The 18,376-nt window shown below is 35.6% G+C and overlaps 2 protein-coding genes across 2 annotated transcripts; one reads left to right on the top strand and one right to left on the bottom strand.

The window, feature by feature from the left end:
* Nucleotides 1-1,250: 1,250 nt before the first annotated feature.
* Nucleotides 1,251-2,162, bottom strand: LOC129674192 (olfactory receptor 4K3-like). The gene has a single exon (XM_055604075.1). The coding sequence runs from the start codon at nt 2,160-2,162 to the stop codon at nt 1,251-1,253; it is 912 nt and encodes a 303-aa protein (XP_055460050.1).
* Nucleotides 2,163-16,958: 14,796 nt separating this feature from the next.
* LOC129674177 (olfactory receptor 4F15-like) lies at nt 16,959-17,897 on the top strand. The gene has a single exon (XM_055604072.1). It carries the CDS (start codon nt 16,959-16,961, stop codon nt 17,895-17,897), a length of 939 nt encoding a protein of 312 aa, XP_055460047.1.
* The last annotated feature ends 479 nt before the right edge of the window (nt 17,898-18,376 follow it).

The following is an 18,376-nucleotide window of genomic DNA, read 5'->3' as shown; positions in this document are numbered from 1 at the left end:
CCTTGAGAGAAAAATTATCAATTTCATATGGAGAAACAAAAACCCAGAATTTCCAAAACAATCCTGTACAAACACAGATCCTCTGGAGGTAACTCCATCCCTGATCTCAAGCTGTACTACAGAGCAATAGTGGTAAAAGCTGCATGGTAGTGACATAGAAACAGAATGTATCAATGGAACCGAATAAAAGACCCAGAAGTAAACCCACACACCTATGAATACTTGATTTTTGACAAAGAAGCCAATACCATCCAATGGAAAAAAGACAGCACTGTCACTTTCTCAGACAATTACAAATAATACTTTTATATGTTCTTGAACTTTATAAGTATTTTAATGATAAATTGTTCATCTGAGACATTGATTTGTAATTTTCATTTTTTGTGATAGTTATGTCTTTAGCTGGATTGGGTGTCATAGTAATGCTGGATTCATTAACAATTCAAAAGCACTACTTTCTTTTCTGATTTATAAAATGATTTGAAAAAAATTGGAGTTATTCTTTCCTTAAAAGCCTGGTACAATTTTAAACCAAATTTTTACAGTCCTGTTTTTATTTTGTTGTTATTGTTTTGTTTTGGTTTTGGTTTTGGTTTTGGAGGAGTGGTGGTTTCTACCTGCTTTCTTCTCATTGCTTTCAATCTCTTGAGGTTTTAATAATAACCATTTCTCAAGTATGTAATGATGTTTTATTGTGGGTATTAATCAGTTTTTTGTGATTCATAGTAATAAACTCTTTTCTATAATATCTATTGGCCAGCTCTATTTTAGTCCTTGGAAAAGTGTTTTACTCCTGGAAAATTTATCATGTAGACAAGATAAAACAAAAACTTGTAAGAATTAAAAAATAAAAATGAGGAGTGTGAATTTAAGGTAAATTGTTTTGGGCTGCATAATGTGTATGAAGTTAGTTTAGAATACACCGAGAGACCTAGCAAGGCTGCTTCTCCCTCCAGAGGAGGACATTGCATCCAGTCCTGAAGAAACCTGATAAGCTAGGGTCCTCCACTATCTGTGGACTTGGAAAGGGGCATGGGAGGAGATGAGGGGGAAAGGGTGGAATTGGGAGGGAATGAGGGAGAGGGCTACAGTGGGGATACAAAGTTAATAAACTGTAACTAATATTTTAAAAATAAAAATAAAAAAGAATACACTGAGAGAAAAAAACAAGTGGGACTAATTTAGGAACCCTCAAGTTAACATTCTAAATGTGAAATCCTAAAAAAAAAGAATCTACTGAAATTCACTTGCTAGCATTGCAGTCTCTTCATAGCATTTTTAATCTTTTTGTTTCTTAAAGTATATATGGCTGGATTCAGGAAGGGAGTGATAACTGCATAAAATACAGCTAGAAACTTGTCCACCCAAGTTATGCTGACCGGCCACAGATAGATGAAGATGCAGGGTCCAAAAAATAATACCACCACTGTGATGTGGGAAGTACAAGTTGAGAGAGCTTTGGATGCCCCATCCTTAGAGTGAAGGCAGACAGTAATCAGTATATGAGAATAGGAGAGCAGCAACAGAATGAAGCATATGGCTGCTAGCACTCCACTGTCAGCATTTATCAAAATTTCTAGAACATAGATGTCCATGCAGGCTAGCTTGATGACCAATGGAATGTCACAGAAAAAACTGTCCAAAACTCTAGATCCACAGAAGGGCAGATTTACAATTATAGCCAGTTGGCTTATTGAATGTACGAAGCCAACGATCCATGATGTCAACACTAATCCAATGCACATATGTCTGTTCATGATGCTGGTGTAACGAAGCGGCTTACAGATGGCCACATAACGATCATAAGCCATTGACACTAGCAGTACCATCTCGCCCCCTCCAAAGAAGTGTCCAAAGAAAATCTGACACATGCACCCTCCAAAGGAGATAGTCTTTTTTTCCTTGAGGAAGTCTGTGATCATCTTAGGTGTAGTGACTGAGGCAAGACAGAAGTCAATGAATGAGAGATTTGCCAACAGGAAGTACATAGGGGAATGGAGATGAAGGTCAGTGATGATTATGACTACAATAAATATGTTACCAAAAATGGTGATTAAGTAAAGTGAAGAAAATATCACTAAGAAGAAGGCCTGGAGCTCCCAAGATTCACAAAGGCCAAGAATGATGAATTCCGCCACCTCAGACTGGTTTACTTCCTCCATTAATCTCAGTTTCCAATTAATCTGAAGGAAAATATATAGTGTTAGATAGATTCTGGGGCTAAGAACGGATGTGAATTAAGAGGATTTCTTAACCTCTTCTGATGCAAGTGATTGAAACTACTAGCTTTGGGAAAAACCTTGGCTTTAGGATATAACATTCACTGTAACATTCACACATTCTATGCCCTAGAAATTTTATTCTCATTTATTTACATACATTAATTCTTGAATATGTGCATAAGAAGAAGTGGATACTAATCATAATTGCCATCGACAAAACAATGGCATAGTGTTCTGAAACACAAGTAAAGTATAACTTTGTAAAATTGTAGTAAAATATAGTAATTAAAGTGTTCAATGTGGATTTTTGCATAGTTTTTGCAACATGAAAAGCAAGAGAAAATAACTATACTTTGTAAGGACTTGATAAAACTATATTTGCATGCAATGACAAAGGAATTTAAGAGAAGAGTAACAGAGTCAAGTGGTGGCTAAGGTAAGTGAGTACATAAGCATATTAAGATAGTCCTAATTTCCATTCTTGCATTTTATTGTATCCCATTGATGTAATCTTCTCATTATGTAAATCAATATGAGTTGTGATTCAAGCATTAAAAAGAATGTTGTCTGAATGAGGAAGTATAATCAATTAAATACTGTACACCTAAAATAAATGTGAAATTTTAAAAAAGAATCTTTGGGAGCTACAAGGTAGGAAAATAAATTTTATATAAACCTAAAATATTACATGAATATCTCAATAATTATATGATTACTCAATGAGTGAATAAATAAGTTAGCAAAAATATAGTAATACTAATTCTGATAAAAACGACCACATTGTTTACCATGACAATAGTTAATTCTATATGAGAGTTGAAAATCCAATGAAGGGTAGGATGTTTAGCCATTTGTGACAGGGTAAACATTCACTCATGAAGAAAAGACCATGACTACTGGAAAAATATTTTCTGATCATGAATTTCAAATTTACGAATCCTGAGCAAAATTACCTAAAACCTAAATTATACCAAATTGTAGGGAATCAGGAAGCCTAGTGTTCAGAAAGAAAAAAAAAAAAAAAGAATCTGTACTATAGACCATTTAGTTTAAACAGAGAACACAGCGATTCACAATGAATTCATATTAAAAACATAACAGCTTCTGAGAAACTGAAATCTGGAAGTCAGTATGGAGTGAAATGAACACAAGACTGGGATGAATGATAGGGCAGATGTTAATTTACATCCAGGTTAGAAGACCCTCAGTTTATGAGACTAGAAAAATTATGCTATGTTGCTTTCAGAATCCGATGAGTCCCTCATCCCTCTAAAATGTTGGTAATATTTCCACTGATTCTCATATGCCTTGGACTGAAAAAAAAAAAAAAACATAACTTTTAAAAGAGAAGTATGTTCCCTGAATTCACCAGTGGAAGAAATTTTTTACTAGTAGAGATAAATAACATATGAAAGCTTATTGGATGTCTTATGAACAAACTAGAGAATTCTTATCACAATTCATTTTGAGTAAACTGCTTTAAGTATAGGCAAGCCATAAAATAGAAAAATTATTTCTCCTTTTCCCACTTCCTCTATATTTTTTCATGCCTGCCAATTCTGTCCTTTCCCCTTTTTTCACTTTTCTTCCTTCCTATCTTTGTTTTTCTCTCTTCTCCTGTTAATTCCTGTTTCCTTATAACTGGTGTTAGTTATTTATCCTCTCTCAAAATTAGGAAATATCTTTAAATTTTATTTATAGGTTAGAGCTGTTTTATAACATTTTAATCACAACTTCATAATCACTGTAAGAATTGTATTTATTTTGTAGATGAAAAACTTATAGATGAAAAAAGTAGGCAGGTAAACTATAAAAGGAACATAGTTAAAGATTTAGGTTCTATAAGGGAAGATTGATTACAGAAGGCTTGAACTTACTTAGGAATACTCAATTAACTAAGGAGAAGTTTATAAAATCTTTTCTTTAAAATACATTTCCTATGTAAAGGTAACAGCAGAATAAATATAGATGTAAAAGTAACGATATGAAAATATTCTATATCCATACTAATTTACTGTTGTTACTATTTCAGTTTCTAGTAACCTAACTCATATTGGTCTCAATATTAATAATGAATTATACTTGATTTTCAAGCATGTCTAATGTAGTAAAAGTAAATTTCTATTCCAAAAGAACACACTCCTAAAGCCTAAAGGTGTGAAACAGAGCTTTATAAAAATCATCAAACCAAAAATATAAAATGAAAATCAGATTATTTTCATCTTTTAAAGTTTCTTATTTCAGAATGATATAAAAATTGATTATGTGTCCCTGTCAGTCTCTCTGACTTGCACATACCCATTACTTTTAGCATATTAATGTCAGGCGTGTTCCAGCATGCAGAACATGCATTCTCTAAAGTTATTTCTTTACCTTCTCTGATATCACCTTTCAGTTCCTTGAGTTAGTTTCAGAATCATAATTTCCATCCAGATCTCTTCCTCTCTCTCTCTTTCTTTCTGAAAATAATTAATAATCAGTTGTAACTTATCTGAAAATTTCTGATGATTATAGTTACCTCTCGGTGCCTGTAAGAAATCCCTTATTCCATGACAACTATGTATTCCACGGTTCTGAATCATTGAGAACAAGTCTTCTTAAACTAAGTCATCCAAAGTACAGTATGACACTAGACAAAATATTCTTGTTATTGCTTTTGGACAGTAGACATCTCATGACAGCTTGCCAAAAAAAAAAAATCCTCGATATTTTTGTCATCTCTGTGGGAGTTCCAGATCACGACTATTAATATTTGTCATAGGACGGTGTTAAAACATAGTGGAAGTGTTTTAAATATGCTAGAGAATGTGAAGAAGAAGAAATAAACAAGTGTACATAGGTCACATTTTATCAGAGAGACATAATACCTAGCAAAATGGGTTTTTTTTCGTGGATAAATAATTGTCCATAGTTTTATAACAAGACCCTGGAATAGTATCAAAATGAGACAAAACAAGCCATTTTCTGCTGTGCCAAGGATTTATAGGAAAGTGTTTGATATATATTTAGTGTACAGTAGACGCTTGGGAAGGAGACTTTTTCCTATCTATATCATGCTCCTTTGAGACATCACAGTTTCAGAACTGTGAGATCATCAGCTGGCAGTGCAACCATTTCTTGTTAAAGTCAAGGAGAGTAAAGTGGGTACACAGCACAGAGTTTTAAGTGGCAATGGTTAAGTATGGATTTAAAACATTTCTTTGGTTAATATTTCCCAAAGCTAATATGTTAAAGAACTGAACTGATATTTTTCTGTAGATGCTGTAATACTTCTGTCAAAGGGAGTAAGCGATTATCTCTGAGAGATACTCTAGTTAATTGGCCATCAATATTCTCAGTCATTATCATATGAAAATTGCCAAAGGGGAACAGAAAATGTTCCCATTTCTAAAGTTTCTGTGCTAGCATGAACAATGTTCTGTGTGTAACATATCCAGTTTTAAAAAATCTGTGTGGGCTGAATATATAGCTCAACAATAAAGCACTGATTTGAGTCTAAGCTCCACTAAAAGAGAAAAAAGACAGAAAGAAAGAGAGAGAAAAAGAAAGAATGAGAGAAGGAAAGAATGAAATTGTTAACAAAAAAAATGAGGCTGATCTGCAAGAACACTTGTTCTTACCATCAGGCCATCTCTTGATGCATCTCATAAAAAACAAACAAATCATATTTTTTTAAAAGTTCAAACTTTCTGAGATTGGGTAACATTGCATGTTGTTTCTTATTTCTGGGTCCTAGTTGTGAATCTTCAGGTATGATTATATAACCTGGAGTAACTACAGAAACCAGGACATAGGAAGGAATATATGACTGGTACTATAAATCTAACTACCAATGGTCAGTAAGGTCCTGTACTTTAGAGAAGATCCTAATACTAGGACTTCCATAACCCAGTATAATTTCTGACTGCATTCTAACTATTCACCCTTGTGTTCAGAGGCAAGTTTAACTCTTTAATCATCATCAAATAAGCTTCTTTTGTGACAAATAAGATAATGATTATTACAGAAATCAACAACTGGTCAAAATACAGAGAGCAACACAAGATGAGGTATCCAACACAATTACTACATCAAAAGCTGAAGGAACATCAAGGAAGAGTGGGCAGCAATTTTTTAATTAATTTTTTTTATTTTTTAATATTAGTTACAGTTTATTAACTTAGTATGCCAGCTGTAACAAACTCCCTTTTCCCCTCCCAACCCCACTCTCCCTCCATTATCTCCTCCCTGTCCCTTTCCAAGTCCACTGATAGGGGACTTCCTCCTCCCATTGCATTTGACCCTAGCTTATCAGGTGTCTTCAGGACTGGCTGCAATATCCTCCACGGTGGCCTAGCAAGGCTGCTCCTTCCTCAGGGTGGGGGGTGGAGGTCAAGGAGTCAGCCATTGAGTTCATTGAGTTCATGTCAGAGACAGTTCCTTTTCCCTTTGAGCAGGGGTTCTAGGTTATATCCATACATGGTCCTTGGTTGGAGACAGAGTCTCATAAAAGACCCCTGTGCCCAGATGGATTTGGTTCTTATGGAGCTCCTGTCCTCTTCATGTCATACTAACTCCCCCTTCTTTCATGTGACTCGCTGCACTCTGCCAAAGGTTTGGTTATGAGTCTCAGTGTCTGCTTTGATACACTGCTAAAGGTAGTTTTGATTTGCATCTCTCTGATGGCTAAGGATGTTGAGCATCTCTTTAAGTGTTTCTCTGCCATTCTGTATTTTTCTACAGAGAATTCTCTGTTTATCTCCTTACCCCATTTTTTAATTGGATTGCTTGATGTATTGTTTGTTAAATTCCTTACTTCTTTATATATGCTGGATATCAGCCTTCTGTCAGATATAGGGTTGGTGAAGATCCTTTCACAGTCTGTAGGCTGTCATTTTGTTCTGACGACAGTGTCATCAGAATGCTTTACAGAAGCTTTTCAGTTTCATGAGGTCCCATTTATTGATTGTTCGTATTAGAGCCTGTGCTGTTGGTGTTGTGTTCAGGATTTTGTCTCCTGTGCCAATAAGTTCTAGGCTCTTCCCCACTTTTTCTTCTAACTGATTTAGTGTTTCTGGCTTTATATTGAGATTTTTGATCCACTTCCACTTTAGTTTTGTGCAGGGTGATAAATATGCAGTTACATATTTTTTAATTTTAATTTTAGTTTTATTAATTACAGTTTATTCACTTTGTATCCCATCTGTAGCCCCCTTCCCCACCCCATCCCAATCCCACTCTCCTTTCCCATCTTCTCCTGTGCCCCTTGAAGGGGAGAAGAACATCTGCCAGTTACATATTTAATCAGACCTTAATCAAATCTTCAGCATCATTCTTCTGAGAAATAGTAAAAGCAATCTTTTTAAAACATATTTTTGATAGTTACATATATATGATGACTATGGGTCCAGAATTAAATATCTCCAGACAAATTTGCTATTTATTCTCTTTTTCTCATTATTCTCTTTGAATCTCTTTTTTCTGCACTAATACCCCTACATTCATGTCTCTTAAATTTGTTAACTTTTTGAAGTTATTTTTAAAAGTTATTTTAAAGTTATTTTAAAAATTTAAACATTTTATGGAATTACAAAAAAAATCCACTTATAACCAAAGTAATCATGGATCAAAAGGATAGTGCTAGAGGTGTCATATTACTGATTTCAAGTTGATATAGGTTCCTAATAATTTTTAAAAAGCATGGTACTGGCACAAAAATGTACAGATAAATCAAGGGATTAGAATAGCCAATGTAAACATAAGTTCACATAACTACAAATGTGCCAAAAACACAAACTAGAGCAAATGTGGCATGATGAACACATGGATCTAGAAAAACTGGATATCTATGTGTAGACGAATGAAACTAGATCTTATCCCTTCTCTTGCACAGAGATTAACTACATTTGAATCCAGGATCTCAACACTGAGATATACAGAGGGAAAAGTAGAGAATACATGTCAAAACATCGCGACAAGACTCAAATCTATCAGAAAATCAGGTCAATATTAAAAAATGAAGACCTTGAAAATAAAAGCAAAGAGAACTGTCCACCGAGGGAAGAGGTAGACTGAGAATGGGTAAAATCTTCACTGCCTACACATCTGGTAAAGAATTAGTGTATAAAATTTACAGTGAACTGAAGCACTAAACACCAACAAAACAAACAATACGGTAACAAAATAGCTGTGGACTTAAACAGAGAATTCTAAAGTAAGAAATGCATATGTCTAATAAACACTGGAAATGCATTCAACGTCATTAGCCATCAGAAAAATGCAAATTGAAACTACTTGAAGAGTCTATGTCACACCAGTAAGAATGATTATGATCAAGAAAACAAGTGCCAGCAAACATGTGGATAAAGATGAACACATTATCGAGTGGTTATGAGAGTGACTGACCCGTCCCGCAGGTCTGTCAACGGAGATCCTGAATGGGGGAATGGGAATGAAAAAGGGGGACAAGGGCGAGAGAAATGAAGACCAAGACAGTATTTCTGATCAAAGTCTCCGTTTATTCAAGTTTTCCATAGAAGTATATAGGCAGAAGCAGAAGGAATGTAATTGCCTATGGCAGGGTTACTCAGCGACTAGAAATCACAGGATGGCCCACCAAGATATGCTAATAATGGTAATTTGGAAAGTTCCTCAGAAGAGTTACTTAGGAAGCCCTGAGGGAGAGGAGGATTTAAGGTATTTCAGGAAGATGATCTTATGGAAAGCCCCAGGTCAGCCAGGAATGCACTATTGTGTCTGGGCAGTAGTCCAGTCAAGCCAGATGCCAGAATTCAGGGAGCAGCAAGGTGCCAGAAGGCCCCCCGGACAAGTGACTGCTTTCTGATTAGAATCCAGGTGCTCTCCACAGAAGGTAATATAAGGCTCATATTGGAAACCTGACTAAAAGGGTCATAGATCACAGTGGGAAACTTACAACTACAGATGCTTTGCTAAATGGTCATGTTGTCGAATTTCCTTCTTGTTGATTATTAATATTTATTTTTGATTTATCTTTTAGTAAAACAGAAGTTATTCCTAAACCAGCTGTATGCCCAAATCACCACACAGAGACTAGGATTTATGTAATGAACCTAGAACACAATGCTGGGCAATAGCTACTCCATCTTAAACCTCCAAGCCTGCATAGTTTTCTCCCATTTAGATACCCCACATTATGCTTGCTTTTAGTCATATCTTAGGTCCAGTTCATTTCTCCTCATGGTTCCAAGTACTCTGCTGCCAATCTCTCCTCTCCAACTCTCCCACTTGCTTTTTTTAATTAATTAATTTTTAATTAATTACTGTTTATTCACTTTTTATCATAGCTGTAGCCTCCCCTCCCCATTCCCTTTCAATCCCATCCTCCTTCCCTCATCTCCTTCTATGTCCCTCCTCAAGTCCCACTTGATTCTTTCTCCTTTCCTCAGGACCAGGATTTCTACCTCTATTCTCTCCATTGCTCAGCATTGACTGGTTGTTTTATTAACAATACAGTGAACAAATGGTGGCATGTTTACACAAACTTGAGACAGGTGATGCTTAGAATAAACATCACAACACAGTGTCTGGATTGAAATAAGATAGTGGGGTAGAGAAATCAGCATTTGAAAGAACAAGGACAAATTACATACAGTCCACAAGAACATTATGCCAACACCTCCTAAATAACTTTTTTCTACACCACACATCAGTGATAGTCTCAATTTTGATTAGGGAAACTTCTTTTTACAGTGGGAAGCAGTCAGAAAGTACAAAGAATAAGTTACTGCTGAGTGTTCAGATACAAGGTGGATATTTATATCAGTTTTAACCTCCATCCTGGCTCTTGCTATGCTCCAGAACAGGGGACAGAAAGTGGAAGAGCTGGAAAAAGTGCTGTGAAACACTGTGTTTTGAACATTACATGGTGGTTGCATTTACAACCTTACATTTAAGAACTTGTAGAGGCCCTAAGCCAACCTGAGGGGCTTTAGGCAGTTAAACGGAAGCTGTGGAGGAAAGCTCATTTTTTGAGTGGTGTAACTCCAGATAAAATATCCACAACACGGTAAATGATCTCATGCCCATATGTATGCAAGCAACCCTAATTAAAGGCAGAGCATTATAAAAAACTGACAAGAAACCAGGAAAGTTGGGAACTAAAATGGATCCATTATGAACAAGTGTGTGGTAAGAGATGAGACTAGGAAATGAAGGTAATCAAAATACATTGCATACAGGTATAAATTGTAAATTAAAATTAAAATAAATATCAAATACTAGTACAAAAAAGAAACATAAAAATAAATGAGACATATTGAGTATGTTATGCCATAATAGTCATTCAGAATAATTTTTTGACTACTGACTCTTGTCTTTTTGGCTAAGACCAGCTATATGATTATTCTTTTTATTATGTTTATCTTTTCCTCTTTCTTCACTTAATACTAGGTAAAAAGTATACTTTGATTCAAAACAAAGTTATAATTAATAAACTAAATGTTAATTTGAGAACAGTTAAGTGTTATTACAAAGTAAAATAAGGGTAGTGAATAGTTAAGTTAGTTAAAATCTCTGTTGTTTAACACTTGTGACTAAAGACGTATAGTGTTTGGTTTGTTTGCAGTTGTGTTTTTTCTGAGCAAAATTCCAGACATTCTATAAGTGTAGAATTAACTATAAGTGTAGAATTAATAAATAAAGACCACTGAGCAGAATTCGTCACTAGAAACAGGCACTCTAGCCCAGTTATTTAAAGATGAGTTGCAATATTATTTACTCACATGCTAAAGAAAAACATTTTATATATACCTCACATTTCTATTATAGAAATAAAATGGATCTATAAGTGCTGAGAAAAGTTAAAATCAAAATAGAAATGAATTCCCACTTGTATGTTATAACAATGATAGAAAGAGAAAGTGGTGTGATCTATGCTTTCAGACACACTGTCTATCAGAAAATATATGTGAAAAAAATTGGTTTCAATATAATGACATTCTTGGTGATATTTGTCTATATATGGAAGTAGTGTCATATATGGAATATAAGTGATAATATTGCTAACTTTAAAGTGGAAACATTAACTGCATAAGTTAAGCTAAACATTAAAGTCAGTGCTCTTTAGCATATCCTTTGCATATCTTTCAAGTGTCACAAAATATGATAATGTCAGGAGACATAAGCCAGTCTCACAATTAAGAGTACTTTGTCTCATATGTAAAATCTGAGCTCATGGATGACAACATGAAAATAAAATGGGGACAATCAGGTATATTGAAGATAGTAGGGGGAGGTGGATGAGAGGGGTTAATAGAAGGAGTTAATATTATAAGGTATGTATAAGTATCAAAATGTCATAATTTAATTTAATGTTTTCCAAATCAATATGTTAACAGGAATTTAAATAAGACTGAATTAGTAGCTACTTGGTTTTCAATTCAGCCAAAATCATATATAATTTATACTATGCAATAAAATGTTCAGTGTTGTTTTTCTTTCAAAATATTTGCTTTCTTTTCTTTCTCATCAAACATATCAAAACAACTAGAATTTCTCTCTTTAAGGTCATAGGATTCAGAAATACAATTCCCATGGTAAATGGCTTGGAGACTTAGATCACCAGCCATCAGGTGGTCACCAAATGCTTTTGAAAAGGTTGTAAGTAGTTGTAGCATTAGTAAGAAGGACCAAGCACACAGCATCCAAGAGGAGGACACTTCCTAAAATATATAGTAATAGAGGAAGTACTGCTTGCTGGTAGTTTTGGATGGCTGGTAAGTGAACATTAATAGCACACTCAGCAGTTATTTTCCTTGTACAGCTAACGCACAGCATCTCTGTTACACGCAAAGGTGCCTACCTGTTTTTCTTTTTCATAATTTTCTTTTCATATACTTAATGAGCATTTATTCATGCTGGGCTTCCCAAAATCAATTAGGAAGGCGAATTGTTCTGTATAACTCTAGGTTTCATCTTGATTTTTCAAAACAACTTTGTCATCTGGGTTATATTTTCTTAGAAACTAATGATCTTATAAAGTAAATACCAGATGAATTCAGGAAAAAAGCCAATAGTTAGAGTCTAATGGCTTGACAGCCACACAGGGATATTCTGAATATGGTAGCCACTCGGTTTCAAAGTGAGTAGGTACAAGAAGACTCGGAAAATATTCCATTAGTGTGCTACCTTTGATTGTCTTGTTTTGGTTGTTGTGCAGCTGATGCCTGTTCTGCTTCATTCTTCGTGTTAGATCAGCATGAAGGAAGCAATATTAAAATTTTGCTTTAAATTTTATTGTAATTTTTTCCCATTGTCACCTTTATAGTTTTGTCTTGTTTTATTCTACCTTCCTTACTATTTCCTCTCATTTCCCTTGTCTCTTTTCTTTTGCTTTCATCATCTTTGCTTTTCTATTGTTAATCAAATATGTGTTATGTTTTATGTTAAAGGAAGTAGTGATGTACTACATAGTTGTGAGTTTTTACATTGATGATGAATCTGTTAGTGAGTGACATACATACATTTTGGAGAAAATAATTTTTCTCACATTTAAACATTTATTTTAATTTTAAATGATATTTTGGGTAAATCTGACATCACTCCATTGAATGTATAGCTCTGTTCTTCTTGAACCTAATATTATTATCTATAAGGCCACTTTTAATTAACATTGATACCACATTGTTTTAAACCATTTAAACAATACAGGAATACAGAATTTAAGAAATGAAAGCCACATGGAATTCTACCTTTGAACCCTCTCCATTGCTGGTATTTTTTGGTGTTTCTTCATGAAGAATGTTTAAATTCAAACATGTTCACAAATAATCATATTACTATTTGTATATTTTCTCTTGTTTTTCAGTTAAGTAGAACCCCTCTAGACTTGCATATGTAGAATTATTCAGGTGAGTTTTAAATATTCATATTTTCATTATTAGTATGTACTGAAATTAATCCATTCACTATTGACACTTTTCAACTATATTCATGTGTGAATATATATGTGTGTCACATGTTTATATTAATTTTATAATAATGCCTACATTTTAAAATTTGCTAATTATTAACATTTGTTCATATGCAATTTACAAAATAAGATTTTATCTTGAAACCTTAAAAATATTAGGGATCTTGTGCTCATCTATCCCTTCTGCCTTTCCAAAGCCCTCCTTTTCTTCTCGTCTTGATTGGCAAAGCAGGAAAAGAGTGACTAATGGGGATCAACATAAAGAGCTCTTTGACTGGTTAACTGTATGTGTTGATTCTGTTGTGAGTTCTCGGTAAAAGCTGTGCTATTGTTCCAAGCATATTCTTTATATTTTAACATATTGCCCACCTTATGAGTATCTACATTCTGAATGAATGATTATATTTCTTTCCCATAAAAACAGTATTATCAGAGACAGTCCCTGTTCCCCTTAATAGGGAAACCCCCTTGGATATTGAGCTGCCATGGGCTACATCTGAGCAGAGATTCTAGGTTTTATCCATGCATGGTCTTTGGTTGGAGAGTCAGTTTCAGAAAAGACCCCTGTGCCCATATATATTTGGTCCTTGTGGCACTCTGTCCTCTCCAGGTATTACAACTCCCCCCCCCCTTCATATGATTTCCTGCACTCTGTCCAAGGTTTGGTTATGAGTCTCATCATCTACTTTGATACACTGCTAGTTAGAGTCTTTCAGAGGCCCTCTATGGTAGGCTCTTTGACCCCCCTCCCCCAGGAGGAATAGCCTTGCTAGCCACAGCGGAGGACATTGCAGCCAGTACTAATGAGACCTGATAAACTAGGGTCAGATGAAATGGGAGGAGGGCCTCTCCTACCAGTGCACTTAGAGAGGGGCAAAGAGGAGATGAGGGAGGAAGGGTGGGATTGGGAGGGAATTAGTGAGGGAGCTATGGCTGGGATACAAAGTAAATAACCTGTGATTAATATAAAAAATAAAAATTATAAAAAAACAGTATTATCAGTAAGAAATTCTAAACACAAGGAAAATAAAAACTAGGGAGATAGAAAATAAAATATTTTTTGTACAACTTAGAACACTCTCTTAATGCTGCTTTTTAAAAATTGAAACCTTTGTGGTTTAATAAAATATTTGATTCATTCACAAAGTTGAAAATACATTGAATATATTTACATTTTATATTCAGAATAAAAATATTTTAAACTTGTGGATAGCATTTCATTCCTTTAGAGTTTTGAGTATAGGTCCTTTACAAAAGACCTCTTGCTAGTCCCCTCAGTGACTGTCCTGTTTTATTTTATCTGTTATGAATAAATTTTACACCTAGTGCCTCCTCATCGTCTCTGCAGTTTTTCCCTTTAGATATGCTACTTACTAGATATCCATAACCAATGGTGAGCAAAACCTGACTGTCTGAAGTCATTCTTAGAATTTCTTTATTCGGGGAACCAGGCCTAAGGTAGAGTGATGACATGAAGAACGACATTGCTACAGAGGGTAGAGGAGACCTTGCTGGGATTTCATATGTAGGACAATCAACTGCAATCTTCAGCATTGTTTGTTTTACACTGTAGCTCTCCACCTATTATTTTAAGATGTGCTGACTCCCTGAACCTTGAGCATACTCTTCCGGCTAACCTGGAAGCGGGCACCCCCAGGATCGCCATGTCCCTGCACTTCCTGCATTGGTATGCACATGTGCCTCTGCACTTGTCTTTGAATCAGGGGCTGGGGACCTGAACTCATGTCCTCATGCCTGCACAGCAAGAACCTCACTCAGGGAATCACTTCTACAGCCCTGGTTCTGTTTAGTGGTGTTTAAATGATCATCTGAAGTCAACTAGAGTTTATAATGAGAAGCAAATACTATGATTTGCAAGTTTCATTAATTACAGCACAGTAAAAATAATTCATCAGCTCCTCTAACACCACCTACTTTTCCACTTGTGACACAACAGGTGACTTAAAGTCCTTCTATTCTATTTTGTATTTGACCATTTGCAAGTAAGTCATTATAATCAAGTTACTGCTTATTATACTCCACAAGCTTATTATTAGTATAAGTATAAAATTAATTCTAATCACAGATCCCATCACTGTAAATCTGGCCTGTCCTCCAGTCTGATCTCCATCACTTTTCCTCTCACCCTATTAGTCTACATAGCTAGAATTCTTTCTGTGAACCAATTACAATGACTGGAATTTTTGACATTCTCTTCAGTAGTAGCAAGGCTATTATCAATGAGTGAATACCACTGTGATGAGTCACATATCTGAGATACTTCACTCTTCTTTTGCTTAAATGTGTTATCAGATTAGATATTGCAACTTATTTAGCTCCTAATGAACTAACAATCCATTATTCACTTATGAGTTTGACCTAGTTTTAGGCATATAGTATGTAACTAATGACTCTTGTTGCAGAGATAAATGAGTTAAGAAAATTTCAAAATGCTTTCTTTTTTAATTTTAATTTATAGTTTTATATTAATTACAGCTTATTCATTTGTATCCCAGCTGTAGCTCCCTCCCTCAGCCCTCCCAATCACACCCTCCATCCCTCATCACCTCCCATGACCCTCTACAAGACTACTGATAGGGGAGGTCCTCCACCCATTCGATCTGACCCAAGCCTATCAGGTCTAATAAGGACTGGAAGCATTGTCTTTCTCTGTGGCCTGGTAAGGCTGCTACCCCCATCAAGAGCAGGTAATCAAAGAGCCAGCCATTGAGTTCATGTCAGAGACAGTGCCTGTTCCCATTACTGGGGAACCCACGTGGACACTGAGCTGCCATGGGTTACATCTGTGCCGGGGTTCTAAGTTATTTCCATGCATGGTCCTTGGTTGGAGTATCAGTCTTAAAAAAAGACCCCTGGGAAGAGATTTCTTGGTTCTGTTGCTCTCTTTGTGGAGCTCCTGTCCCCTCTAAGACTTTCTATCTCCCCCTTCTTTCATAAGATTCCCTGCACTCTACCTAAAGTTTAGCTATGAGCCTCAGCATCTGCTTTGATACCCTGCTGGGTAGAGTCTTTCAGAGGCCCTCTGTGGTAGGCTCTGTCCTGCTTCCTGTTTTCTCCCTCTTCCAATGTCCATCCTGTTTGCCTTTCTGAGTGAGAATTGATCATATGACCCTGAGATTTCACCTTACACCCATCAGAATGGCTAAGATAAAAAACTCAAGTGACAATGCATGCTGGAGAAGATGTGGAGAAGGAATCCTCCTCCATTGCCGGTGGGAATGTAAACTTTTACCACTACCTTGGAATTCAATCTGGCCCTTTCTTTGATAATTAGGCATAGTGCTTCCTCAAAATCCAGCTATACCTCTCCTAGGCATATATCCAAAACATGTTCAAGTATACAACAAGGACATTTGCTCAACCATGTTCATAGCAGCTTTATTCATAATATCCAGAACCTGGAAACAACCCAGATGCCCCTCAAATGAGGAATGGATACAGAAATTGTGGTGTATTAACACAATGGAATACTACTCAGGAATTAAAAATGGGGAAATCATGAAATTTGCAGGCAAATAGTGAGATCTAGAAAAGATCATCCTGAGTGAGATATCCCAGAAGCAGAAAGACACACATGGTATATACTCACTTATAAGTGGATACTAGACCTATAAGATAGGATAAACACACTAAAATAAAAATGCTTTCTAGAGAGTAATAAAAACTATTTCGTTTTAATTCAGTTAGAGAATATTCTGAATTGGTTTGTAAACTATGTATTTATTATAAATATTTTTTGAAATTTCTTTGTTTTTAATCCCTTAGGTAACAGCAAGAAAAAGTAAATGCTAAAAACAAATTACACTGAGGTGCATGAATTTGTGTTTCTGGGCCTTTCAACCTCTAGAAAAATACAGGATTTCTTCCTTGCCTTCTCTATGGTTTTGTATATAGCCATTGTGCTGGGAAACACTGTTGTTGTGCTTACTCTGGCCTTTGACCCACATTTACATTCTCCAATGTACTTTCTTTTAGGAAATCTCGCATTTATTGATTTATGTCTTTCCACCTTAACTGTACCCAAAATGATTTCTGACCTGTACTCTGGGCACAATACCATCTCATTCCGGGGCTGTGTCATCCAGATATTTGTCCTTCATGTCCTGGGGGCATCTGAGATGGTGTTGCTGGTGGCCATGGCCTGGGACAGATATGTGGCCATATGCAGGCCCCTCCACTACCTGACCATCATGAGCCCACGGTTGTGCCTTTTGCTTCTGTTTGGTGCTTGGGTTATTGGCTTTTTGCATTCAGTGGCCCAATTAGCTTTCATTGTCCATTTGAGTTTTTGTGGTCCTAATCAGATAGATAGTTTTTATTGTGATCTTCCTCAGTTCATCAAGCTGGCTTGCATGGATGCCAGCAAAATGCAGTTCATGATTACTGCCAATAGTGGGTTTATTTCCACAGGCACCTTCTTCTTACTGATTATCTCCTATGTTGTTATCCTGTTGACTGTAAGAAAACATTCATCAGGTGATTTGTCCAAGGCCCTCTCTACACTCTCTGCTCACATCGCTGTGGTGGTTTTGTTCTTTGGACCATGCATCTTTGTGTACATGTGGCCATTTCCTACTGTGCCAGTGGATAAGTTTCTTGCCATCCTGGACTTCATGATTACACCTATCCTGAACCCTGCCATTTACACACTGAGGAACAAAGACATGAAGGTGGCCATGAAGAGACTGATCACTAAGCTTCTTGATCTGAGTAAAATGTCCTAATCTACAGAATCTCAAACTTCATCTCCTAATTGCTCTCCTATAATCACAACTGAACACTGCTATGCTAAGACAGTTATCCTTTATCCAGCAGTTTAAAGATATTGGATAGTTTATTTCGAGTTAACCAGTAATGATGGCATGTTTAATTGGAGTTTATTATGCATTTCCTGCTAACTTTTATTTTCCATCAAAAAGCTAAAAAAAAACAAAACAAAACAAAACAAAAAACTTCCATTCAGAGTATAAATTTGAAAATCTGCTTTTTTTTTAAGTTGATATCTTTCTCTCTTTCTTGAGAAAACAGAAATTTGTATCTCATGGCACTTATATTTTGGCAAACAAAGGACTTTTTATTTCTATGTGATTCAGGATAGTTTCCACATTTTTCTTATGTTATACTATCAATTTGAAAGAAATTAAAGTGTTCAATAAATTCTGAAAATATCTAGTATTCTAAGAAATTTGAGCTTTTGCTGGCC

Source organism: Psammomys obesus, unplaced genomic scaffold (assembly GCF_907164565.1).
Source record: "Psammomys obesus unplaced genomic scaffold, mPsaObe1.curated_primary_1811, whole genome shotgun sequence".
Taxonomy (NCBI): domain Eukaryota; kingdom Metazoa; phylum Chordata; class Mammalia; order Rodentia; family Muridae; genus Psammomys; species Psammomys obesus.
This window is presented reverse-complemented; position numbering and strand designations above follow the sequence as displayed.